The sequence below is a fragment of the Brienomyrus brachyistius genome, chromosome 1 (genome assembly GCF_023856365.1).
Source record: "Brienomyrus brachyistius isolate T26 chromosome 1, BBRACH_0.4, whole genome shotgun sequence".
NCBI lineage: Eukaryota > Metazoa > Chordata > Actinopteri > Osteoglossiformes > Mormyridae > Brienomyrus > Brienomyrus brachyistius.
Genome location: NC_064533.1, coordinates 4,505,583 through 4,532,958, shown reverse-complemented (window position 1 = coordinate 4,532,958; position 27,376 = coordinate 4,505,583). Strand labels below are relative to the sequence as shown.

The window sequence follows — 27,376 nt, the reverse complement described above, 5'->3', positions numbered from 1 at the left end:
TACTTAACAAATGCATTCATCCAAACTAGGGGTGCAAGATATTGTGATGTTTGATTTTTTTTTTCTATATGTATTGCGATATTCATAAAACAATAGTCTGTCAGATAAGCTAATGGTGTTGCCAAGAGTTGTGCCCACAAATCACTGGCTTCTGCTGAATATTGTCTCTGTGGAATCCGAAATGTTTCCATACAGCTAAAGATATCTTTTTCTGGCCAGATCCTCACTCATTTTCGTTTAATTTCTCACAAATGCGCCACGCAATCTGATTGGGTCTGATAGCGTAGATGAAAATGACTGTGATTGGCTCAGAGCGTGCTCAAGACTCTTTACTGTCAAACATATGCAAGTACGCAGTGCACTGAAATACTGCTTTTCCTGAGTCCGCCGTGGTACACAGTGATCCCTCCATATTCACGGATTTGACATTGGCCGTTTACAGTTTTTAATGAGTTGCCCGTGGACAATTAAATGGCAATATTTTAGCATGAAGGGTAAGCCAAAAACATGAACAATACAATATTTATGCAATATACATATTAGTGTTCCATGGTATTTCATAGATTGCATGCTGTGTCTTTTAATATTAACTAGGTTTTTTTAACTGTGGAATTCTTCTCACTAACGTTTAAACTCTTCAGTATTTTTATTAATGGCTGAATTTTCACATTGACCGGAATCTTCCACCCTAACCTTCGTGAATGTGAATGGGTGACAGTACAATAAATAAAAGAAATGAAATCTTAAAGAATAAATAATTGTGTAACATCAACAATACAATACAACATATATGTACAAAAGTGTACAAAATCGTGGGATTTTGTGCGTGGGCTGTGCGTAGAGCTCAGGTGTCAGGCGTGTGACTTAATGTTTCCTTTCTGTGCACGCGTGTGCATACGCACACGCACCACAGGTGCTCTTCCATCTGCTCGACTGTGTGAGGAACTCCTCCACCACTGCGGACAAGGAGAAGATCGAGTCTGGAGGCGGGAACATCCTGATCCACCACTCGCGGGACACAGCGGAGAAGCAGTGGGCCGAGACCTGGGTGATGACGCTGGCTGGAGTGGCTCGCATCTTCAACACCAGGAGATACCTGCTGCAGTCGCTGGGTGGGTTTGGGGACGGGGGGCCAGACGCTGCTGACTGTCATACTGCTGTCAGCTGTTCCCCAGTACAGGATTAGTTAAGTTATTCATTAAGGTGCCATGACTGGCCTAATGAAATGTAGTATGAGTCGGATGACAGCATGAATACTGAACATAAGGGAAGGAAGGAGGAGTGATTAGTTGACAAACCACATCACACAGCAATGAAGCGTGTCGTCTGCTTTTAACCCATATGTGACTAGCTGGGGGCAGCCCATTCAGCACCCAGGGAGCAGTGCGTGGGGGGGGACCTTGCTCAGGGTACCTCAGTGGTATTTTGCTGGGCGGGGATTAGAACCTGCAATCTTCCCATTACAAGTGTGCATCCCTAACCACTAGTCCACCACTACCGCATAAACCTAAAGAGACGATCAGAATCACACATAACCAGATTAAATAGTGATATGCTTGTGTGCTGAGAAAGACTGTCCATGTTTTCGATCCTTTGTACAACAAAAAAGAAATCTACCAGCCTGGATTTATGTATTAAGTATTTAGCACCATTCAAATGCATTATGTTTTAGTCCATTAATTCCGTTTAATGGACAGGGTCCAACCTTCTGATTAGCCAATGATATGTTTTGAATCGATGAGTGACAGGGGAGCAGGCACTCACGTGCCAATCAGCTTTCAGCTGCGGCCAGTGCCCCTATCGCCCCGCTCCGGATTTTATCCTGATAAAGGCGAGGACTAGATCAGCAGCAGGTGGCTTGGCAGTAAGGGTAACTCACTGAAACGTGAAGATTTCCAGCTCGTGTTCTAGTTATGTAAATGTGCCTCACAGGAGACTTCTGCAAAGCCTGGGAGGTCTTGCTGGACCACATCCAGTCAGCTGCCCTCAGCAAGAACAACGAGGTCTCGCTGGCCGCACTCAAGAGCTTCCAGGAGATCCTGCAAATCGTCACGCCTGCCAAGGACCCAGAGAGACCTGACTCCCTAGTCATCATGGGCGTACCCGTCCTCGCGGAAACCATGCCGACCCCCATACCCGGCCGGCCACTGGCACAAGCCGACCCAGCGGCCGAGAGGCCGGCCCACCGTGAGGGGGCGGAGCCACAGCTTTATGCCCCACCCCCTGCCGACGAGCTGGAGGACTCGGCCCTGTGGTGGGCGGCCTGGAACACGTGGTACCGCACGGGCATGGAGAGCACGCGGCCACCGGGCCCTGGCCACAAGCTGACCTTCATCCCCAGCCAGCCCTTCCTCACCGCCCTGGTGCAGATCTTTCCCACCCTCTACCAGCATATCAAGGCCAGCTTCAGCATGGAGGACTTGCAGAAGCTGGGCATGATCCTGCACGGGGCCGTGTCGGTACCCATCAGCTCGGACGCCTCGCCCTTCATCCTGCCTTCGTACACAGAGGCCGTGCTCACCAGCCTGCAGGACGTGGTTCTGGCTGCGCTGGACGTGCTGCAGAAGGTGGGGGCAAGTCCAAGGCCAGACACTGGCCATCCGGCGTCTGTTTACGCCAGGATGTATTTACACAGCACGCTCTAAGTGTTTATATTCGCTCCTTTAAACTGTCAAACACTGGCGAGGGTTGCAGTCTTACCCACAGCGTGTGTGGGCTCGGCCCCTCCTCTCTACTTTTTGTTGCTAAATCAAAGGGACCAAAGCTCATTATCTGCTCGTCAGATGCACGGCAGTACAGCAAACAGCGGTAGATGTAGCCAATGAAATGAGTTTCCGTGAGAACTCCCTACAGTAATACATATAAAAATATTCCCACTATACAGTGCTAATGGTTTAGGAGAGACCGGGGACAGTTGCTGAATGTAATCTGGTATCTATTGATTAATCTGTGAGCTTTTATTGTGACAGCTTTCATAAGAGTTACAGTTAAGGTCTTTATCCATCTTTTTTTTTTTTTTTTAGATGGTTTGGGTTGTTTTTGCCCGGTACATTTCCCATTTGTCAAAAAATTTACTTAATGCTCATTATATTTTAAAAATAAACTAATCCTGTGTTAAGCTGGTGATGTTGTTCTTCTGATTTTAGTTCTGTGTAGAATCTACGCCGTCAGTAACCGTGTATCCTACACCATGGCCTGACACAAGTGTAAGTCAGCTTTAAGGGTGACCTTGTGCATCTTGCGCCCCCTGTAGGCCATTTGCGTGGGCCCGGAGAACATGCAGGCCATGTACCCTGCCGTCTTCGAGCAGCTGCTGCGCTTCGTTGAGTTCTCCTGCAAGCCACCCCAGTACGGCAAGCTGGAGACCAAGCATGTAGCCAACGCCAAGTACAACCAGGTGAGCTGTCCTCGTTGGTGCCAGGACCTGGTGCACTGCGGGTGACAGGAAGACGTGGAATCATCCTTTACGAGCACTAGGTTCTCCTAGTATAGTTCTTCCACCACTAGTCTTATTTGGTTTTCCTGTCTCTCCATCTGTCCAGAACTAAATTGTAGATTTACTTAAATGTGTGCTTTAGCTTCCTTGGTACTGTCAGTACAAAAACAGGTATCTCCTAACATCTTTTGGGTCTTGGGTGGGCAATTGAGTCCGGCGGCAAAGTTTACGAATAACACATTTTTATAAATTTTGCTGTAGTTTTGAATTTCAGGGTTTTACATAAGCGATGTACCAATGTGTCTGGACGCCAGCTTTTCGGTACTTATTAGGGATGTTTCCTAACACCCACAATTTGACAAGCAAATTATTAGTTCATTTAAAATATGAATGAGAGGCATATTGTGACACCCAAAAGTTAGTAATCTATATAAATTCAGTGAATCCTTGTCCTTATGTTTCGGACTAAAACAGCAAAAAGTAGCGCCACACCACCGACGTCTTTTTGCCTTGTTTATCCACAGTCTCTCCTCTTTCAAATGATGTTTTGGCTGCTGATCAGTCCCTTACTTCACCGCCACTTCAGCGCTTATCACTTCCACGACGTACCAAATCACTCACGTGTGGGGTGGTCCGCTAACTGTATTTAATACACATAAGGATACACTGAATTTATACCGATCACTAACTCTTGGGCGTCACAGTACACATCTCATTAATATTTTAGGCACACTGCTAATCTGCTTGCCTAAGTGCGGGTGTACATAAACATTCGTATAGTACCTTAAAGCTGACGTCCAGACTCTATTGAATTTTCAGTAGAGTAGAAAATTAGCCGGACTGTACTGGGGGCTGAGACATGCTGGAGTACTGGTAAAGTACTCAGCACTCAGTACTCAAATCAGTTTGGTGTGTGGGCATAAACTGGTTTACCTAAACGGGTGATTTTGCTCTTAAATCTTAATGCCTCAGTACTGGGCTGTCTTCTCATAGTGTTGTGGCTGTTTCCATAACAGACACACGACACGTGTTGCCAGGCAAGTTAGCTAACAGATGTATAATTCTCTCTCGTTCTGTTTTCTGACAACACAACGGATCGACTTTTTAGATCCAACTGTTTGCACCGGTGAGTTCCACTTCCTCTGGACAGTTCAGTTTAATAGCCTCCGAACTTGAATAATGATGGATGGATGGATGGATGGATGGATGGATGGGGGTGGAGTTAACTGCATGGATGGGGCTTTCTCACAGTTTACACATCGTGTCTTGTAACTGGCACTTCCTGTCATGGCTGTAGTGTTTCCTGTCTGTGATTGATTATTTTTCCATCCAGTGATCTGAGTCTTATTATGGGCTGTCCCTGCATGGTGGGGTCTTTGTGGAAATGTTGGTCATGTTGATCCTCCAGGCTGTCTCCAGGGGAAGGGAGAGCATAGTTGGCTGCTGTTTTGAAGTGTGCTCTCTCTCTCTACCTCTCTGTGATTGATCTGTAGGCTGAGTGGGTGGCCTTAAACTACGTCCCCTTCGCTGAGAGGTCCCTAGAGATCGTAGTGGAACTGTACCAGAAGACAGCTTGCCACAAGGCTGTTGTGAGTGAGAAGGTTCTGCAGAACATCATCAAGGTAAGGGCTTGAAGCTTTGACAGGCCAGTCCTAACACTCTTCGGAAGGAACTTTCTGGATGCATTGAGGCGTGTATCCTCAGAGACTATAATGTTTAAGACAATGCGTGACAGGATCTAGCAACGGTTAGCCACAACAGTCAAAATCATGTCTTCTGAGATGGTTGCTGGGACAATGTTTAGGGAAGAGTGGGTCTGCATTTTATGTCTGTGGACTATAAAATTGAGATGACAGTGCAGGTCTGGGTTTGTATGTATTGGTGTTGTTCTAGCCTGTTTATCAGTGTTCCAACCAGAATTTCCACATGATTGCCTTTGTAAACATCATGAGCGCTTCAGTTGCTGTGGTTGGTGTCCGTGAAACTCATGGGGCTCTTTTTGATCATTGTCTATGTTAGGTTCTGCTTCAGTAGGACCACAAAATTAGAAGGATTCAAATCAGTGATCTGTGGTTGAATGAATAGATCTGGGACTTGAATAAAGGAATGCAGAAGTACTGGGCACTGAAGGCAAGTGCTCCAGCATCAGTGTGAGAAATGTTGAATGTTAATGTTGGAAACATTAGCAGGTAGTAGGGATAGTGTGGTGTGATTCTGAAGTACACGGTACTCTGTACTATGAATATGGTCTCTATATTCTTTGAAGTCCACATTTCAACGAAGTTCAGTCAAAGCTCCTCGGTAAAGATGGTTATAGCTACTGCTAATTTGGCTGTGATGTCCGGTCGGAATCACTGAATCGGCGCTCCGTTTTCGGGTTCCGATACTGTGGATAGAAAGGACAATTCCTGTGAATCCAGTGTCTCTCTGAAAAACCATACAGCTTCAAATAGGATTAAATGGGCACATTTCAAAAGTGGTGAGAAGTACGAGTTTCAAAGGTAAAGTCAATATGAGGGCCATAAGGGTTTGGACTAATAAGGGTTTGAGTACAAGTTCTTTCCAGGGTTAGAAAATCTCATGTCCTACCTCTGCCATTGATCGTGCCACTCTGTAATCTCTTAGCAAGTCATTAAAATCTCACGCTGGAGAGTTTTTTCTTTGCAACTTTGACTTCTGCTGCGTTTGCTGAAAAAAGTTTTCTTCAACTTCTGGACATTCATTCTTTTTTCTCTCATGCACTCTCTCCCTCTCTGTCTCTTGTGCTTGTTAATCTTGGCGACTCTCTCTTCCTGCAGACGCTGAGGATCCCCTTAGGCCTGAAGTACGCGTGCCCCTCTGAGAGCACCTGGAAGCTGGCGGTGTCCTCCTTGTTGAAGGTGCTGTCTGTGGGCCTTCCTGTGGCACGCCAGCACGCCTCTTCCAGCAAGTTTGACACCATGTGGCCCGAACTGGCCGCCGCCTTCGAGGACTTCCTGTTCACAAAAAGGTACTGGGTCTACCTCACCACTTCAGGCTTCAGTAACCTGCCTAAGATCAAAGTGTTCCCTCCGATGATGCTGTGAAGGCAGGCCATGCAGGATGTGTCTTGGGAGGTGAATTGAAGCTTGTGTATTTTCATGAAACAATAGGGTATGCAACCCCTGTGTATCATCCTTCATGCCTCAAGGTCAAATTGTGAAATTGTGACCACATGTTTGCTTGCGCATATCTTAAGGTATCTTCCCAAAGCCAACATTGTCATTGATTTGAGCTGATGAGTTGGTTATTATTTTTCGAACGGCAGCCTGTGGACCTCGAACATTTGGCAGTACGAGTTGAGATGCATAAATCAGTGTCATGTGTTTGCTCTGAGGGGAAGCCCACCGACCCCCGCGAGGGGAAGCCCACCGACCCTCGCGAGGGGAAGCCCACCGACCCCGCGTACCTGGGTTATAGAATACATGTCGTCACAGATGCACCCTTATTCTTTCCATTTCACAGCTCTCCGCCTGATAATTTATCAAGTCAGGAATTCCGGAAGAATGAAATGATAGATGTTGAGGTACAGGTTTTCTCTTTCTTTTACCCATCTGAACATTTCGATTCTTGCGCATTAAGTATGTTCAGTCAAGGTCTTTTACAATTGTGCAACAAATATTTCAGGTGGTCCAGTTGATCAGCACGGAGATCTTGCCTTTCGCAAGTTTCATCCCTAAAGATTTTGTTGGACAAATCATGGCGATGCTCAATAAAGGATCCATTCATTCACAGTCTTCCTCGTTTACAGGTAAGGAGAGGCGGGAGGATGCATTTTAATTAGCACCCAACATGTCACATGAGGTCACATGCTATCCAGTTAATACTTTCAATTAACATATTAGAAGTTAAAGTTGACTGAAAGCCATCATACACCTAGTTCTCGAATATCATTGCCCATACCTGCAAGACTGTGCGGTGCAACACATTGGTTGGTCGGTCTGTCCTGCTTAACACCCTGCTCAGCTGAACATAGCCAGCATTCCTCTGAACCAATCCCATGACTGAATCCCTCACAGAGGCGGAGATTGACATCCGCTTGCGGGAAGACTTCTCCAAGGTGTGTTTCGAGACCCTGCTGCACTTCTCCTTCAGCGGCAAGGTAGCCACGCCCCAGGAGGGCTACATCTCTCGCGTGGCCCTCTCCGTCCTCCTCAAAAGGTCGCAGGATGTATTGCGGCGCTATGTGGAGAATGAGCGTCTGAGCGGCCATTGTCCACTGCCCAGGCGAGTCTGTCGCAGCCCATGCCGAAGTTGGGGGTGTGGTGTGCATGAGGGTTTTGCACTGGAAGTTAACACTTTGTTTTCCTCTGAGAATAATAAAAATGATGTGCACCTTAATCTACATGTACAGCGCTTAGAGAAAGTGTTGGGATGCTTGCTTAATTCAATAAAAATATAGCTAATTTATTGGTTGTGTAATAAAAATCTACTGTTTTTTTTTTTGTTTACAAATATATATTTCACATTACAAACAGTGAATTTTTTTTTGATAGGCAGTCTTATTGGGTACTTTTTAATTAGTACCACCTTTTGCAGTAACGCAAAACACCAAAAGTTTTGTTTATTATCTCTTTGGGAGCCATTGAATACAATTGCAATTAATAGCAAAATACCCGGAACAGAACTGAAGGAGTCAGTAAAAGAAAATGTCTTTGTGGAAGATATGTGCAGTCATGTTAAACATTGCTTGTCGATGGACTTTTGTTATGAAACCAATAAATTTGCAACATTTTTACAGAATTAAGCAAATATCCTAAGACTTTCTGTGAGCACCGTATACTCAACAGCCAAATGTGGGTTTATTTCACCTCCAGGCAGCAAGTGACTGAAATCATCTTCGTCCTAAAGGCCATTAGCACCCTAATGGACTCACTCAGGAAGACCCAGCCAGAAAACAGTGAGTCGAGTCACATGAAAAGTAGCGACTCCTGTAATGCAGAGGAGTTTGGTCCATGGTAGCTTGTGTGCAGTATTGTACTGTAGTTTTAATGCTGCAGTGCATCTTGTAATTTATAGGGAGAGAAACCCAGAATGTTTTGATGTTAAATTAGATTTGTCAGATCTCGTAACTCAGAAGTTCTTTGTTTGCGCCCCCCCCCCCGGTTATCCCTCCAGTTGATGAGAACACATGGGCTCAGGTGATTGCCCTCTACCCCACCCTGGTGGAGTGCATTACGTGCTCTTCGTCCGAGGTCTGCTCGGCCTTGAAGGAGGCGCTGGGACCTTTCCAAGACTTCATGCAGCCTCCAGTGACGAAAGTGCAAAACGGAGAGTCATGACAATCTGTGTCATTTGCAGTAGGTGCAGCAAGGGAGGGCAAGTGGGGCTGTGACCGTCTTAGCACTTATCGCGCATGTGGACGTGTTTCACGTGAGTCCGGCCCATACATCGTCACTGTGCACGAGAGGGGCCCCGTTTGACCGTGAAACTGACCAACATCAGTGACTATTCTTCTACAAGTCAGCTGAGTGTCACCTCTGCATTACCTGCTACAGTATAGCTCGAGTGTTTTTGGACGTGTACAGTGTGTGGTGACAGTGTCGATTATGTAATTAAGAATGAGGTATTACTTCTTTTTTTTTTACATATAAGCAAAAATCAATAAAGTCCTTTGTGCACTTTTTTCAGAAGCAAGGGTTTTACGCAAGTGCGAGCCGGAACATTCCGTTTCATTTTCATCTAACCCAAGTTGGGATGTACTTGTGTGTAAAATAAATTAAAAGCTGTATAAATCTTTTCTGTGTTCATGGTATGTCTTTGTCGTATATGTACAAAATATGAGAAACGCAACATTATACATTATAATTGTAGTTATTTCCTAAATTTGCCTCAGTATTGCTTCTTAACCAGTTTTGCAAAACAATACTGCTGGCCACTTTATATGAAGTTGTGTTCTAGTGAAGTGAGTTGATTTTTAGCCACATTTGATATAGTAAAATAAGAATTTTACGTATTTTGTGCAGAAATGGTATACGAATGTCTAGAGACATCAGATGCACGCAATTTTCTTGACTGGGTTGTGCGCAATGTGCTTGAATGTATGTTTTGGATGGAGCTCGTGTCAGCCCGGTACGTGCATAAAACTACATTTCCCACAGTCCTCTCCGGATGTTGTGTACCACGTGATCTTGCACGCCTAGTCTGACGTTTCCCGCGAATTTTATTCAGGCTGGACCCTGAAGCGCTGTCAGAAGAGCCGGGATGCGGGGCGGAGAGGACGCGCTGGGAAAGAGGAGGCGGTGTTTGTCGGGGCCACTGGGGGGAGGGGGACGCTCTTGGCGGCTGGGTGCCGACTGAAAAAGACATCCCAAAGGGCGTGGGTGATCGGCGTGTGTGCCTACCGACGAGATGTAGTGCTCGGTCTGCAGTACTGCGAGGCGGGTAGCGGAATAAGGATGGAGGATGGTTAGGCTGTGGCGCCTTCATGGGCAGGAATCATGCTGTTGGTCTCGTGCTCATTACGTTAAATCGGCGGCTCAGAAATACTTAAAACGCCGCCGTGCTGTATTAAAATCGCGGATTTTCGTAATGGTTACCCTTTTCGTTTAGGAATGGTAGATATCCAGACTCATTGAAAGTCTAAAAGGATTTCGCTCTCATGATTTAATGTTACGTTTATTGTATTTTTATAGGCTAAATGCTAGCTGCGTGTCTGTCCAACTAATTGCTCTTTATTGTGCTTCTAATATGCGTTTCACATGGAAATAATTGAACGGGAATTCATCGTCAAAGGCAGATTTGTTTTAAATATGTGGAATGGTTTTTTTTCTGAGGGGGCTTTGTGCTTGGGGGGCTCTCACGTACGGACCCTCGCCGGCTTTATTCCAGCCGGGCTGACACACGTGTCCGCTGCACAGGTAGACGGACCACCGACGATCTCCCACAAATGTAACGTTTTCTATTATAAACCGCTAAACAGTACATATATATTTTTTAAAAATCTGTGCGGATATTTTCTTTGTCCACTGCATCACTGGCCCGCGATTACTGGAAAGGTTGAATTGTCTGAGCCATGGCATTAGTCATAGCATCGATATTTAACCAGCTAATTAATCGATTCTAGTATTCCATGTGTAAAGATGGTTGTGCCATCGGGTGTTTTCAGTATTCGGTCTGTATGTGTGTGAAAGGCATGGGTTTGTATGGGCTTTTTGAATGTTTTTGTCTGATTGCATTGTATTGCACATGGGGTGTCCTGATAGATGAATGGGGGAATATTGGGGTTTGTGGGGTCAGATTAGAGGATCTGGTGGGTTTGTGGCAATTAAGAGGAGCGGGTCTGCTTGATGTGGAATGGAATTTAAAGATGGAGTCTGGAGGAGCGGGAAGTTGAGTCCGATTTCGCGGAGCTCTCAGGGACGCCGCGGCTGCGGGAGGACGGAGGAGGACTGCGGCGCCGGACCCGCGAATTGCACCACGTCCTGGCTGAGGTAGTAGTTTGTGCTGTTGGTTGGGTTGTGACATTGCCCGCTACGGAGATGACTGCGCAAGCTACTGCCTTGCTAGGGCTGGTGAACTGCTGCGGACGGGTGGACCCTGACCAAGCTGCCTTTTGTTCTCTCTGCAAGGGGAGTTTTTCCTGGATTACATTTTGCGGTCTACTTAATGATGCCTTTCTTTACACTTATGAATTGGCCTGCATTGTAGCAAAATTTGTAATGCATTCAAACATTTGATCAACTACATATATATGTGTATATATAAATATGTAATAAATATATATACACGTATATAAGTAATATAAGGTCAGAGTGTTGTCACGGTTATTGTGTACGCAAGTCTTTGTTACCACAAATGTACATAAACTTCATGTCTTAACCCCTGAAATAAAGTGCAAACTGTTATAGATTATTCTTCCCCTCGTGCTTGTATACCTTGGTTTGGGTTGTTGTCCATAAGTTCGGTACTTATTCTCTCAGAAGGTATTTGGCTTAATAAGGTTCCTTCACACAAGGGAGGAGAAATGTGAGGAAAGTCATTAATTTTGCAGATATTTGATTTCGCCCCTGGGCAATGTAGTGGTGCCTTCAATATGACAAACATGTAGGTCATGGGGCTGTTGCTATTAAGAGAGATGCGAAGTAGTTTCCCCCCACACCCCACAGTATATATATATATATATATATATATATTTTTTTTTTAATGGCCCTGAGAGTTTGCCTGGAAATTGCAAAATTTTCTGATATGTATGAATGTTGCCCATATTCCCATAAGTAATTAAGGACCAGACACATACACAGAGTGTGTTGTCACATTAAAGCTTTCCAAATCACTCAAGTTGGCAGTCTTAGAAAATGGTAATCGCAGATCATGTGAAATGTGCGCAGTGATTTTGAAATGGGGAAAGCGTAAGGGAAAAGAGTGTTTGGGGGCTGTGTTAACACAGGTCAGATTATTAATGCGCTCTGCTTTCAGCGTGGCCCACAGAGACCCGCAAGGCTATCTTGGCGACACTTAAGATGGTCGCTGTGTACTTCTGGAGGCGAGTTTTGGATGGCAGAGCAGGTTTTATGTCTGGATAAATAGTGAATTATAATTTAGGATGAACAGCTATCAAAGTGGTAAACAAACTATGGGATCAGTGTGTGCTGTCGGAGATGAGTGTTTGGGTGGAGATCACTTGGTTTTATGTTACATGTAATGATAGAAGGGCTTTACAAGCTTGTAAATTTCCCAAAATGGCTCTGAAAGAAATTTATTTTGCTGTATCTCCCCAAGCGAAAATGAGTGTGAATGATTCACATTCTGTTTAGTTGCTTTTTTTTTTATTTGCTAGTGACAGGCCAGTATGTAACAACTGTGACAAGAAAAATAGTGTGACAGAGTAGTTCATGGAAGGGACAGCTGTCTTGGATCAAGTATGAAAGCGGGACAGTGCTTTTGGGTGTGTGGTGTCGCTTCTGCTGGAGGAAGGCTTGGGCTTTCCGGAGACAAGCAATGCATCATGAAGGAGATGACTTGCTATTTTGTCATTTGTTTGCACAGCTGGTGTTGATGCGATGATCGGATTCATTTACCGTAGGATACTCATCTAGGGCTTTTTGTGTTGTGACTTTAAGAAATTCTGGAAGGAAGTTTCTGTGGAAATGAGCTTAGTAAGGACAAAAATCTCCAGTAACAAGGGAAACAGACAAACACACTTATACATATAGCAGAAGTAGGCTTTTCTTATTTGTGTGTTGAAATTGACGGTATTCAGTCTTTCCTAAGAGGAGGACAGATTATCCCATCCAGTTTGCATAAGGTGAAGAGAAAATGCCTTTATGTAGTATGTGAGTCTGATGTGTAATAACTAGTGGGGCTGGGAGCATAAAGCTGAATTTCCCGGAATTAATACTGCCAAACTGGTCTGATTATATTATTCCACTGAATTCTAGTGGCAGAGTGGGGGGGGCTACTAAAAGGTCAACACTGAACATCCCAACCATAACAGATTGACCCATGGAGAGACTGCTTAGCGCCCAGTTTGGATAAATTGTACTGGCCCAGATTTTTATTTTAGCTGTAAGTCGAACTTGCACACGTCTGATTTGACCATGAATGTAGCTTACTTTGTTTTATTTTATTTTTAAAAAATAATTAAGATTGTCTAACTTGCACGATTCCAGTGATTTGCATACCATACACAAAAAGCGGTATCGAGGGTTTGGGGGAAGGGCATTGATTCCAGCTAATTAGTTTTGATTTCCCCCAGCTGTGCAATGTGCTATGAGGATGGAGGCTGCCTGATTCTGGCACGCCAGGTAGCCCACATCATGCTGATCCAGGAGACAGCATGAGAGCTGGGAGATGGATCGTTCCACTGGCTGCTAGAGTGGAAAACTCATTTTTATTGTGACACACCAAAGCATCGTCTCACTCAGGTCAAATGAGTGACGATTATGATGTGACTGGTCACGTGTCAGACTCTGAAATTGCCACGTAGATGATTGTCTGCATCTGTTTTAACCTTTAACTATACAGTCCTTTTTGCCTCCATTAGCATAGAGAAGAACAGCCCATTTGAAGCGAGAAAGGGCTGAAAGGGTTTGCTTGGCTTATACTTGATGATGCTATAATTCGGCAATGAGCTTTGCAGCTAAAGTAAACCATTTGGTGGGAGTGATGTTCCACATTGTGACAATGGGTCACGAAAACTATTCCTTCGATTTTTAGCTTTAAATTTTATGAGTGTGCTAATGCGACAGTTCCTGTTTATCATTATTAGTATTATTATTATTACAATTATTATTTAATAATTTTCCTTTGTTCCTACATTAACATCTCGTGGGAGTTCCTGAAGTCAGTGAAACTCCAGCTTTAATATTAATGCTTTAGAAGCCATGTGTTCTTTGAGTGCATTATTATAATTTTGTGTAGTTTGAAAAAGCAGCTGAAGAGGTATAAATGAGCAGGGAGCTTTTTACACAAAACCAATCTGCTTCCTTACTATGCTGCGATGAGCCTTTCAGTAGTATTCCATGAAAATGGAAGTGACATTTTGTACAGCAGTTGTCCCTTCCAGGTCTCTCTCTTTGATCACTCCTCCAGCAAGTACTTGGCGACCTTGATGAGCCTTCCGCCCCCACACACTGACACTCAGACACACACACTCTCTTGGTGTGGGTGCAGTGCGTGTGCCAGCTCCATGTGATCTGGACCACAGGCGTGAACAGCGCAGAGCTTGGCCAGACCTGCCTGGCGTTGGGTTCCTGACCAGATGGCCCCCCCAGTCGGGCTGCGGTGCTGCATTCTGAAGTTCCCTCTCATGTCCTGCAAGTGTGAGTGATACACACTCTGCCCTTCGCCACCGAGCCCAAACGAACCCAGGTTCCCTTCTAATGTTTACAGAAGGACCAAGTGTTTCTCAATACCAAGAATGCAAAGATCGTACTTGTGGTCTTGGAAGACCGGTCTTGTCTTCCTTCCACTCCTTGTCTTTTTTCAAGTATGTTGAGAATTCCTGCATCTATGCCTTCAAATACAGGCTGCCAGTATTGGCGATCAGGTAGTCGATGCGTGTTTAAGTTTATGCAGTGATACTAGCGGATATTGATAGAATTCAGTCATAAGAGTAACATTTATAAGAAAAAACTCAAATGCCTCAACTCGACCTCAAACAGATCTACCAAATTTTTTTCAACCAAGACCATTCCTACAAAAACTTATATGGGTCGAGATAGGTTCAATTTTAACAGTTTAGATTTTGAACAGTTTGGTCGAGAAAAATCTGGTTGCAACTCGACCTAAAACATAGAACACGACAAAACAAACCAAGCCTGCTAAAATTTGTATAGATCTGAATTTTTTTGTGCTTTATCTACAGTGAATCTAGTGATACAGTAATCATGGTCCCTAAGAATGTTTGCAGTGATTGCAGCAAACCGAAAAGGAAAGCAGTGAGTAACCAAAGAGTAACTGTAGAACTGCAGAAAAGGGAATTATATGGAACTTAAAGGTGGTGCATGTGTGTTTTCTCTCGCTTCGGAGTGTGGGATTGTCATCTATTTAATTATTGCTTTGCTATGTGTGCTTTATCATCCGTGTGTTAGTTTTATATTGCTTGTTAATGCTTTTTATCATTAGCTAGGTAGATAAGTTTAAATTGGCAATCATTTGGAGGTCTGGAATGAATTAAATTCATTTACATCATTTCTTACGAGGAAATTCGACCAAATCTCAACTCGACCAGCCTTCTGGAAGGAATTAAGTTGGTGTTCCAAGGTACCACTGTCGTTTTTTTACAATGGATCTCACGAAGATTAGAGCCAAGAGAGCTATTTGGGGCGTTTACGCTCACAGAGCTACAGGAAGAAAGCTGCGGTAACTGCCACCCCCCCCCTTGAGCCTTGTGACCTTGCAGTCCCCGAGGTGTCAAAGTCAAACACTCTTCCATCCATAAAGAAAAAAAAGCACTATGGTGAGTGTAGGGGCAAACCGTCTTAGAATGGAAGATTAAATATGATCCAAAGGTCACCTTGACTTTGTAAGGTCTCTCTTCTGGAAGGCAAATGAGATGGATCACTGCTGGAAAAGTCTGCTGTACAAATCAGCTTAAAGCTGCCCATCTTCAGCAAAGACATTTTCCAGTAACTGAAGGTGCAGCTTCTGGATGCTTTGGTGAGTTCTGTTCATATGCAAGACGAAGGAAAAATGTACTACAGTTCACACAGTATTAATCTAATTAGCAAACAGGACGTTTATTCATGTTTGTTCTCCACCATAAATGTCATCCTTAAGTGTTTGGTGCACTGCAGACATGGTCTGCGTGCTCTAACGAGACTTTAAAACAATTTAACTTTCATAAGTTGGCTAGCTTTTTTTTTGCAATTGCCAGCTGAAAAATAGCACATCTAGTTCCAACTGATGATAGTTCCAACTGATGATAGCTCTTAATTCAAATGTACATTAAATAGATACATGGAACTGGATGACCTGTGTTATGTGAGCATGAACTGTCCACTGGATATATATTTATATGAAACATAGTAGCTTCATATATTTTGGTCTTTTGCTGTGACATTTAGGGAGATGGTGTTAAGCGTTGCCATTTTTTTCAGTGTCTTACTCGCTGTCAACTTTGAACACAAATATTTGTCTACTGTCTGTGCAGAGGTGTCGCCTGCTCGGTGGCAGAAACGACACCCATCACGGGAACCAGGTGTGACAAGAGAGAGTAAAACTGACATCACTCATCAGCCACACTGGTTAACCTTCCAGGACCTTAACCGTTGTCTTTTCAAGAAATGAGTCATTATAATTTCAATCTGGTTTCCCTTTCACTGGTCAATGATGATCCAGTTTCAGTTCTTCAGGTTTTTTCCCAGGAAACTGTACTCTCAAGTCATGACTTTAACAACACATATGAAGCATGTCACCTATCAAACTCACAATGACAGATTTTCAATGAAATGCATTTATATTTTTTAAAAGGAAAATAGATGACACTGAAAATGCTGGATTCTTTTTTCATTGCACTTAGATCTTTTTTTCGAAAACACTAAAAATACTCTGACTTCATACGCTTCCTTTTGGTTACAAAATTTACATTACACATTAACACGGGAGAACTTGACTTTGATGCCAGTCAAAAAATTAATTTTCGGTATTCAAACATCTTTACAGATCTTTAATCAATACATATAGTACACTTAAAGACAAAAAAAAGTCAGCTTTGAAAGGTAGAGTAAGAACAATTTTGAAGGTAAAAATGGCAAAAAGGAAAGTTAGGATGAGTTTGTGCTGTAGGAGATTGTGGAGATGCTGCTATTTTCTTGATTAATGCCCTCGTACAGCGTACTAAATCACTCACAGAGCATGACGATCACCCCCATCAGAGTGGAAAATGAGCTTTACAAATCCGCAGTCGAACTGGCAGAGGCATGACAGTCATAAGAACTCATCTGGAATGTAAAAGCACTCTCATGTTGCCGGGTGGAGCTAAGACTTTGGGTGGGGTGGGGTGGGGAGGGGTGGGTGGTGTTGTATTGATGGGTGACGCATGGTAATCCCCGGGCACCCTGGCACTCAAAGCCTCACTTCCATCACTAACTGGGAGCTTCCTTAAAGCAGTGGCCCTAACTATTATCACAGTGTAAGGATACTGCACCTTAAACATTACAGCGATTATTCATAGCGCAGCAATCTTGATGGGGCTATTCGGAGCAGACCCATACACACCGGCTGCACAAAAAAAATGGCAAAAAATGATGCTCAGAGGTTCTGAAAGAAAGCCGAAGACATTTGAGTTGTGTGTATCAAGAAAAGGGCATATTTCAAAGGATCTTTTCAGCTGAATGTGGAGAACAGTGGGAGGGGAATGTAGGCATCAAAACACGGTCCAAACGGCTTGCGGTCCCCAGCCTTAGAGAACTTCTTGGAGAAGTTTCTGCTGGGCTTTTGCAATCAGAGAATTATAGTATCGTGGACGGATTTACTTTCAGCAGTTGAAGACGTATAATACATACTAAACACAAAACCAACATTAAAACAATACAGTATTATTGAAATGCTCATGCATTAATTGTGTTTCTGGATTTAACTATCTGCAAATAAGTGAAAACATCTGATTTTCAGACTGAACTATAGGTTTGTCCTAAAATGTCAGTGCATTGCAATACAGGAGTTTTCATGGCCTTGTTGGCACGCTGTAAGTTACAGAAGACCCCTTCTGTAAGGTCCTGACCTACCAATACAGTTTAATGATTCCTATCTCCAGCTTACAAGCCCCAAGAACTTTAAATAGTACCCCCCCCCCCCCCCCCCCATTGCTTAAAATAATTTTTTGCTTAACGGTAGTGACCAAATCTCACATGTTTTGCTCATGGCTTGAAGAGTTTTTTTTTTGTTAATATAAAATCTCTATTTTAAAACTATTTCCATACAATCCTGAGTTTTTTTTTTCTTTCATAACTTAACTGTCAACTTCTTAAACTTTTTTTTAAAGATGAGGTACAATTCAAAACACGTTCAACCTTGATTTAATACTTTGGGTTTTTTCAGGTCTGACTTGCAGTACGCGTTCAGCTGGCTGTAGGCTAATGAAAATGGTGGTGTGCGTAGGATACAGGCTGAGCTTTTCAGTCTGACTAGAAGCAAACAGCAGTAGGGCCACTAGTACAATTTATTCATTTGGCTCAGTCACCAGCTTAGCGTGGAGAACCGTACTGTGGAGTTAACGGCTGTAGGAAATGTCCCAAAATTTACCAAACAGGACGGATTTTGCCTCAGCTCTACCACCTCCCTTAGTGAGGGGAACGACCATGCAACAAAGTTAGCACATATTTCTTAAAACCTATTAAACAAGGAAATTTAGTGGTCCGTAGGTTCTAGCTACATAAGCGGGATAGGCAACGTGCCTTGATGTGTTCCATTTTCAGTATTGATCTATGAACATTCCAGAAGATATAAAAAATTCCATGTGTCTGAAGTGCCTGCAGGCTCACTTCAAGGCGACTTGCACCTATAACCAATTTTTACAGCTAGATTGATAAAGTTTCGATTGTAGGCTTTGGCCTAACAACCTATAATTTCATTTTTTGGGCTGAGGGGGAAAAAAGAATGAATAAAAGATGTGAGGTAGATGCAAGGGAGTTCAGAGAATTCAATAATTCAGGATTTATCTTCGGCGCCTCTTGTGATTTAAATAATGAACAAAACTCTGTTCACAAATATTGGAAGAGGATTCTGATTAAATTATTTGATCATCTGCCCAGAACTCTTCTAGGGACCAGCCATTTTTCCACCATTACCTCTAAAACATGCCACTTTATTTCCCTAACTTCTGTAACTCCGAAGAACCTCCGACGGGAAACCGGAAGACGATACTTGTGGAAAAACCACATCAGAACAGACTGGAGTTTTTTTTTTTTTTGATAGCTAATATCAAATGCATATCCAACTGTGAACTCTCAGCTTGAATGTATCAACTACTGTATGTTTGACTCCAAAACAACCATTTAAGACATAAAGGACCAGTCAAAAGTTTGGACACACCTATCCATAGATTTATTTGTATTATTCTCTACATTTTAGAATAAAGGCATCAGAACTACAAAATAACCTTAGTCAGTCCTGCTACAATACGACAAATGCAACTAATACTTGTGCAATGCATGGACGTACAAACAGATTATTTTAAATTTGAAAACCGGTTCGACAGATTCACTGAGAAGAACCACAAGAATGATCTGTTCGTGAATTGGACATTACTATCATTTAATATCATTTAAGCCATTTTTGCATGTAATTAGTGTTTCTTGCTAAGACCATATCAAATTGTAGTTTGTGTAGTGCTTTTCTCTCCAACGGAAAAACACGCAAATGCCATTTCATTGGACTTGTGTTCTAATATATCAGTGGCGTTAGAATAGATTTGTGATATGACATCACGCGTTGCAGCAGCACTGACTGTATATGGAACTATTTACTGACAAAGTATTAAACAAAAAAAAAATGGGAGGGGGACAGTCCTGTGGGTTGGCACTCAGAAGGTTGCCAGTTCCAATCTCTAGGTCAGCAGTCTGATCCCACCATTTAGCCCTTGAGCAAGACCCTTAACCCCAACTGCTCCAGGGACTGGCTGGTCCTATTTTTCTCCTCCACTTCCATGAAGTGGCCTTCTGGGATGCTTTTCCTACTCCCTTGAAGGAGTTCCCCCATATAAACACTGATTGGCAGCTTTTCCTTCATTCTCAGGTCAAACTCCTCCAAAACCATTTCTACTGTCTTTATGTCAGGTGGCCAGATCACGTGATGCAAAACCGTATCACGCTCCTTTGTAGGCGGATTACCGTGTCCAAACTTTTGACTGGTACTGTATTTTGACAATACAATAACAAGATTGTGTTAGAGAAAACCTTATGTTTTCTGAATGTTGTATCAAGAAAATGGCCAGACTGGTCATTTCCAGTCCAACATGTGTTGCATACCATTGTGGGAAAACCATTAAAAAATAAAATGACGCACAAAGAAGAAGCAGGTGGTGGCCATGCCCATTCCCTTTCTTAATGTGTCCTCTCACGTTATGTGGACCTGTGACTCCCCAGCATTGGATGAAACTCGACAGAGCTGACCTTTCAGGACTGAAGAGCAAAGTGGGCAGGGTTCTTCACCTTCAGAAAAGCCCTGGATTAACAAAGCTAAATTCTGCGTGTGGACAACTGGAGTCATAGAGACGTTTACACTTGACTGTTGTCAGAAACGATGCACAAGGAGTCGGCTCTTCCTATCCGGGATCATTTCATGCATCATTTATACTGTATGTCAGACGCCTTCGTTCACCGAGCCAGACGAGGTAAAGCTTCGTGCCAAGCGTTTCCAAAGTGACATATCAACACGTTTGTTTTACAAAATAAGCAATAAACTGGTGAGTATCAAAATATAAAAACTGAACTACATGCCATTTCAACTTGTTCAGCTTTCTAGGATTCCCAAACCCCATCTCGTCCCCTTCATCATTGTCTTAGTGCATCATAACGTTACTAACCTTAAGAGGAACCCCCCTTTCAACATGAGAACAGCTGCAAGAATTCTTAACTGGCTCTGAAGCGAGCTAACGATTAAAATTAGATTTGATTAGCAGTACCTCTAGAACTCATCCATGGTTTCTTTGTAGTATTGGGGATTGGAAATCCCACAGCATTGGCCACTGCTGGTCTACTTGTGCGTACGATGGTCACACAATGAAGACATCTGGAAATCCTGAGATCTTCCATTTGCAAATGAAGTACATTGATACACACATTCTGACAACCTGGATGAGTCTTCAAGCACGTGACCTTATGGATGACGGTGGAAGGTTTGGGTTTTCAGAGTCAACATGATTATCACTTACAGTAGAGCACTGAGAGGTGTGCAAGGGGAGTTTCAGGTTCAGGGAAGGGGTGGCGTGGGATTCCTTATCCACATCTACTGATTCTGGTTCCCATAAGAGAGGGGGATAATGTATACTGAGATGTCGTCTCCAGACCCAAGTCTGTCATTTGAGATTCTCCAGCCCCTGTCCTTTAGCACTCCTCGGGCCCTCATGACTAGGTCCTGGGCAGCCATTGTGTACCTGGGAGAAGGGTGCAAATGTATGTCGAGAGATTAACATTTGATAGAGAAAACCAGACTAGTCCTAAGTTATCTGAAGACAACAAGAAATGCACACGGAACATCCGTCTTCTAATGACTGATCCTGGCCAGGGTCTTGAAACCCCCTACAGAGTATGGGGTTGGAGTAAACTATGGATGGGTTGCCACTCCATCGCAGGGCACAAGTCTCAAAAGCCTGAAGCTACAGACAACCTTGGACTAGGTGGTGGAGTGCCTTGTGAAGAATGCTGCCGAAACTGGTGAGCACTGAATTTCAACCCCAGCTTTGGGCTTCCGAAGCTTTAAATGATCCTTTTGCTGAGCTGCGGTAAAACCTGTGGTTTAGGCTCATAAAATGACTGGATATGACATATAGTTGGAAAACACTGCTGGTGAAATCCATCACAGAGCTTCAGCAGATAAAATAAAACCCAGCTCTCAAGTTACTGAGAAGTGAATGCTGGTTCAGCACTGTGCCAGGCCGCTCCTGGCAGCTGTAGGACACACGGGCTTCGAGCAGAATACGTGCCTGTGTTGGTCATCCGGGTCGCAGTTGGCCAGGAAGCTGGTGACTGCTTCTGCTACTTCCTCATTGGAGAGCACATCCCACAGGCCATCTGTGCCCAATACCAGGACATCGTCAGCTCCATGCTCATATTGTGTCAATGGATACACTTTCACCTGGGGGAGATGGGATAGACACTTAACTTCTTTGCTCACTTTTTTCTTTGCTAAAACTTTTGCGTTTCATAATTTAAGTGTTATCGCTTATACTGCTCTATGTTTAGCAAAGTTTATAACCAGCTGAAGACGATGGTGGACGCTTGTAAAGTTTTCATCGGTTTCAGCTCTTTATCCTCTGGACAAACGGATGGAGGGATGGAGAGGGTGACCCCTTAGGCTAGCAGTCCTGCTCATTCACAGTGTGGGGGAAGCAGTCAGCATTATAGCCGGGCCTCACATCCAATCTGTGGTTCTGCTGCGTGGGTCTTAAGTGCTCTGGGTTGGCCAGTGGCACTGGTTCCATGAATAGTTGTGGCAAATGGAAACTTCAATTTATACAGCCATCTGTGAAATGAATGGTATCCTCTTTCAAACTGCTGACTGCCCTGGATTTCCACTCAATCAGCAGCTACGCTGGTGAACCACTATACGCGATGGGTTCCTTGCCATGAGGGAGTCTGCGATATGACTTTTGTTCACGTTTCTTATAAGACCAGTAGGAGGTCCGTCTTCTTCCTCCCACCCTCTGCGTTATGCAGCCCAAATACAAATTTCCCCAGACCCCCTTGCTGCCAGTACTGCCTGGGCTTGATGCACGGCTTCAGAGAAATTGGAGATTACACCCTCTTGCTGACCTCCTTTCTGCTATGCTGGCGACGCTAGTTTGCGTGTGAGTAATGACTCTGGCTAGCGCCACAGTGCTCTCTAGTTTCTCTTCTGGAAGCCAACATTTTATGCGCTTCGCCTTCCCACAAATAACGGCATCATTTAACGGCGATAGCTAGAGCATAGTGGAGCTCAAAGGCCGTGAAAATGACCCAAATCTCCGTAAGCTTATTGAGTGGGGGACCCATATATATATATATATATATATATAGGAATAGGCTAGGAATGCTAACAAAAACACCTGTGCTGAAAAATCACGTAGAAAAGTATTTCCCAAACCCAGCTGGCCCTTTCGTCAACCCTAACCGTAGTCTGCGCACAGGGTGAACGTCAAAAAAAGAGGACTCTCCCTGGTTCCTCTTGACACAGATCTATTCACTTTGGATCACTGTCGCCTTATACGTGCTTCACACACACACACACACAGCTACTTACATAATCTCTCGAGGCCAGACGGCCTTGTAAGAGGCAGAAAAGTATTCGAAAGGGAGAAGAAAAGCCGGTGCTCGGCCGTGACTGAACTAAAAGTGCGATGAATTAAACATCAAGGATGATCTTCAGTAGGCAGGACCCACTCGCAGAAGGAGATCAGTGCAACCCTACATTTTTTCGATTCTCTGGTGTGAGAAGCTATAATATCATAGTGAGCTCAGCATCCAAAGCACAGGCGATGCAGCTGGTTCTCTTGTGTATCGTGAAGAAAGGTCATTCCTTGCCTCCATCCTGTCCCAATTCCTGCAGTGTTTCTTCTGTGATTCCTATACATTTAATATTAATTCCCCCCCCCCCCCCCCCCCCACAGGAGATTGTGTGAAGCTTTTACAGTCACTACATGCATAATCTGTCTGGGGTATTGCAGGACAAAGTTGAGGTTACATTGTGTGTAAAGTGTAAACAGGTAGCAAGCAACTCCAAACATTCCATAAACATTGGTGGAAGTCAACTCAGTCATGTAACACAATATTACTGCCAAGTCATGTGCCCAGACTGCAAAGTTTACCCATTATTCAGGCATATGGACTCGGAAATAGGTTTGATGCAGAGGCAGAGTTCCTGTTTCACACTGTAGTCAGTGATTACAGTTCTCGGTTCTGGTCTCTAACAGGTCTGATTTCCCCAAGGGTAGAAAGGCTACAAAACCTGCATGCTGTGTATATTTCCTCGAATTGTAGAGGTTCTGCCAGACTCTGGCATCGCAGTGGCTTCAGAGGGGATTCTGAGGCATCGGTGAATTGTGTTCTTATGGAATCTAGCTGTAAACAGTAGCTGCTGGATATTTCTAAGGGCCCAATACAGCAATTCGGCGGTGCTCCATCCTTATCTGCCTATTGGACTGAAATGTAGAAGTCAGTTCATAAGCTCGACAATATATTATTTGCGTGTCGTAAATCTAAATTTAAGTCGTAGATGAGTCACCAATCTGTTATTCTGCATAAAAATGGATCAGGGTCATGAGATTAGATTATTATGCACAGGGGCAAGGGGGGTAATTGCTCCTGCCCTTTCTGTTGAATGAAAACAGAAAATATGTGAATATATTTTGTAAATGATTATTTTAAGGCTGAACTGTGTTGCTTTTATTTTTTTAAATTTGTGTCGCAACTTCGCGCCTTCTGTAATCTCCGTAAAAGAAAGGATTGGGCAATAGACAGAGCTTAGCCAAAAATACATTCAATGGGCCCCATGTTGATAGACTGGGAGGGTCTTCGACCAATTAGACTGAATTTGATTGGATTGTACAGATAATATGTGCAACTCAATTTAACAACACTGAATTCAACCAGTTGGATAAATGGTATTCATTGAAAAATAAACAGAAATCGATTCTCAATAAACAGACGAGTAAGACGCATAGTTTTGTGAATTACACAAGTGATTCTAGTTCAAAAGTTAACATTTTACATTAAATCTTATTTTCAGCAAATACACTCCATACTATTATCAATTATTTTCCGACTTGTTTTCGGAGCAACATAAGATAAATGATGTTTATGAAGGTCTCAAACAAGCAAAAAATCTCATCGTGAAAAATGCTAGAAGTAGAATAAGCACCAAGTTGGCATATTAAATTTGCATAAGTTTACGAACCTAAAGCAGCTACTGTTTTCTAGGTTGATAATAGATTTCATTAATTGTGGCAAACAAGGATTAGAATACCATATGTTTATAGAACAAATGCACTTTCAACATTGATGATACCCCCCATGTAAAATAAGTTTAAAAAGTCTGCATCAAGTGTGAGATAAAGGGTCATTTGGAATTATGCTTTTATGTTTTCCAAAAAGTATAACCTAAAAGTGAATAAAGAATGAAGTTTAATATAAAGACTTTTGCATTAGCTCATTATTTAAATATTCAGTTAAAAAAACTTGACCAGAATGAAGAAGAGTTTTTCCCCCTGTACTGTGAGTGTCTGCACGCCAGTGGGGTGGACCATAAAAAAGTGTCAAGGAAATTCAAATTTTAACTTGTAATTGGTTAGAACCATTTTCTAGCATTAACCTTGATGAGGCCTTGAAGATCTATCAAACTGTTTCCAGAAGAAACTTAAATACACCACAAAAACATTTGAAGAATTAACGTAACACCTTCGATCCACTGTGACGTTCTGTTTTATAAGTTGCTGTTAGGGGTCTGCTAGGAAAGGTTATACCTCTGGGCAGCAGGAGAGGAAGGGCTTGATGTAGATGTTAGAATCGTGAACCTTGAGCTCATGGTCTCCAAGGCCTCTGGTGACACCGATGGTGGCCATCACACGGGCCTACGGAGAAAACCGCCAACAAAGAAACATCTAAAGACAATGGGAACATCTCAAAATACATTCATTATGTCCTGTCTGAACCATCGCATTACCACTCGGCGGTTTTTTTAATAATTTGATGTGTACATGGCTGACCACACAGCCGAAGTGGAATATGTTCCAAAAAAGCATGAAGACACATGAAGGCAATGCAACACTAAATAATGGCAACATATACAGTAGAACAGAGCTGTTGATGCTCAACTCTAATTTTCTACTCTAATACTCTGATTTCTGGTTACACTCACTCCACATCCCCCCCCGACTTTCCATCTCCTAAGCAACATTCCCCCATTTATATACTCTGTAAAAATTGTTTAGATTCGTTAGGCAAACCAGACAGCAACCAAAGCGCGTGATGCCATTCACCCCTAGGAATGAGGTTAATTGAAAATACGAGGTATATCAAATAAGAAACAAATGAGGTTTGGGAGCCGTGCTAAGTTTGAGCATCACATGTATGTATCTGGACAGGGGAGGTGCATTCAAAGAGCAGGAGTTCCTGCGGTGAAAATGGGGGGGGAGCATCCTGGGAGTAATTGTTCACTCGTAGGCCCGGCAGCCTCATCGCTGGGCTTTGAAGTGCCCCAACTTCATCGCGCCATCACCCCCCCTCCTGTCTGTCTCCCCCTCGCTACACAACAGGTCCCAGCAGTACAAGCCCAAACCCACACCCAGGCTCTCCTCCTCACCTCAATAAGGACATATTACAGAATTAGTCAGCTGCCACTTTTACCCAGGTTGATTAATAACTTCGCAGTTTGTACCCTTTACCAAACTACCGCACTGCAGAATTTCAGCATGTTTTTCTATAAATCCATAAGACCAGAACCCAAGGGCAGCCCTTTCCACTGCGATGCTCCTATAGCAGCCAAGATCATGAACCAACGTTACACTGATGAATTTAGTAAACGCTCCTCTCCAAAATAGTACATTATAACCACACAGCTGTCAAGGAACCCGCTGTGCTCTGAAGCCTCAGAGGAGACCGGGTTTGGGTCCCCTAGAGACCAGTGAGACCAGGTCTAAAGTCCCCTACCAAGAAGGGGGGGTCCAAGTCCTGTGTTTTTGGTGGCATTTAATTATATTATATTATATTATTATTATTATATCATATCTATCTATCTATCTATCTATCTATCTATCTATCTATCTATCTATCTATCTATCTGTCTCATTCATTTATTTTAAACTGATTCTATTTTAATTCCTTTCTTTTCAATCTTTGTACAGCACTTTGGAAACCCTGTGGTCAAAACATCGCTGTGGATGCATGGAACTGACTCCTCCCTGCTTCCCGACTCCTTCTGATGATTCTGACTGAATATCCGTCTTATTACGCTTGCTTAGTTTGGCAGATTTGCAGCTCCTGCTCCCGTAGCAGTAACACCCGTGCACGCTCGTAAGCTCGTACTGTGTCGTTTGCCTCACTTGTGCGGCACTTTGGAGAAAAGCATCTACTAAATGAAATGACTGAAATAAATGCAAACATAAACACAGTCTGCCTAATGATATTCTTCTTGTCAGTTTTACTGTTATAGTATTCCAAGACTTCCCTAAAAACTGCTGTCTGGCGTGAATGAACTTAGCATAATGTGGGTTTTTACCTGCGCCTGTACGTGGCGTGGGGCTGATTATCCCTGGTCACCACACACACACACACACACACACACACACACACACCACAAGCTTGCTCCCAGGATGCTGAGCTACTGACTGCAGGGGTAAATGTGGCCCCGCCCACAGGTCTCCTTGGGGCTCAGATAAGTGACAGCGGCAGCGGCTGATAGACTGGCATCCACAGGCACGTCGATCTCCACCAGGCGCACAAGGCCAAGAGAGTAATTCTGCCATCCAGCTCGTGCCCTTACCTTCTTGCCTTCTCCATATATTAAGGGGAACTTCAGGTCATCGTCATCGATGGTTTTGTACGCCCTGTGTGGAGAAAGGAGGAGACACAAATGGATTTTTGTTTTATGACCCCACCAGCAAAATGCCATTTTGCTCCCCCCTCCCCTAAGACTTGCAGTTGAGTATCTCCTACAGGCGAGATGGAGGGGGGGGGGCGTGGGACGTCCGCCGCACTTCTCCTCACTACGGATTTGAAACTGAGATCCAGGGCTTCCCGTCACGCTGCTCGCAGCATCGTACTAATTTTATCGTACTAATAATGT

General features: G+C 43.6%; 2 protein-coding genes across 5 annotated transcripts in view; one reads left to right on the top strand and one right to left on the bottom strand.

Annotated features, from left to right (window-relative positions):
* mon2 (MON2 homolog, regulator of endosome-to-Golgi trafficking) overlaps positions 1-9,193 on the top strand; it is a 30,923-nt gene extending 21,730 nt beyond the window's left edge. For 2 of the 4 annotated variants that reach the window (XM_049008504.1, XM_049008496.1), the window contains exons 25-35: positions 914-1,112; positions 1,933-2,567; positions 3,254-3,397; positions 4,545-4,562; positions 4,930-5,058; positions 6,235-6,425; positions 6,920-6,980; positions 7,082-7,205; positions 7,474-7,681; positions 8,272-8,354; positions 8,573-9,193. In XM_049008504.1, the coding sequence (XP_048864461.1) occupies positions 914-1,112; positions 1,933-2,567; positions 3,254-3,397; positions 4,545-4,562; positions 4,930-5,058; positions 6,235-6,425; positions 6,920-6,980; positions 7,082-7,205; positions 7,474-7,681; positions 8,272-8,354; positions 8,573-8,736 (1,956 nt within the window). In that variant the 3' untranslated portion in view covers positions 8,737-9,193. Of the gene's footprint in view, positions 1-913; positions 1,113-1,932; positions 2,568-3,253; positions 3,398-4,544; positions 4,563-4,929; positions 5,059-6,234; positions 6,426-6,919; positions 6,981-7,081; positions 7,206-7,473; positions 7,686-8,271; positions 8,355-8,572 lie in introns of all 4 variants that reach the window. The other 2 variants (XM_049008489.1, XM_049008512.1) reach the window with 2 other exon arrangements.
* Positions 9,194-17,756: 8,563 nt separating this feature from the next.
* The window catches only part of ppm1h (protein phosphatase, Mg2+/Mn2+ dependent, 1H), a 32,314-nt gene continuing 22,694 nt past the window's right edge, over positions 17,757-27,376 (bottom strand). Inside the window, exons 7-10 of the mRNA XM_049017275.1 lie at positions 27,074-27,137; positions 25,056-25,163; positions 21,543-21,694; positions 17,757-20,993 (exon numbers count right to left, since the gene is read on the bottom strand). Of these exons, the coding sequence (XP_048873232.1) occupies positions 20,846-20,993; positions 21,543-21,694; positions 25,056-25,163; positions 27,074-27,137 (472 nt within the window). The 3' untranslated portion in view covers positions 17,757-20,845. The remainder of the gene's footprint in view (positions 20,994-21,542; positions 21,695-25,055; positions 25,164-27,073; positions 27,138-27,376) is intronic.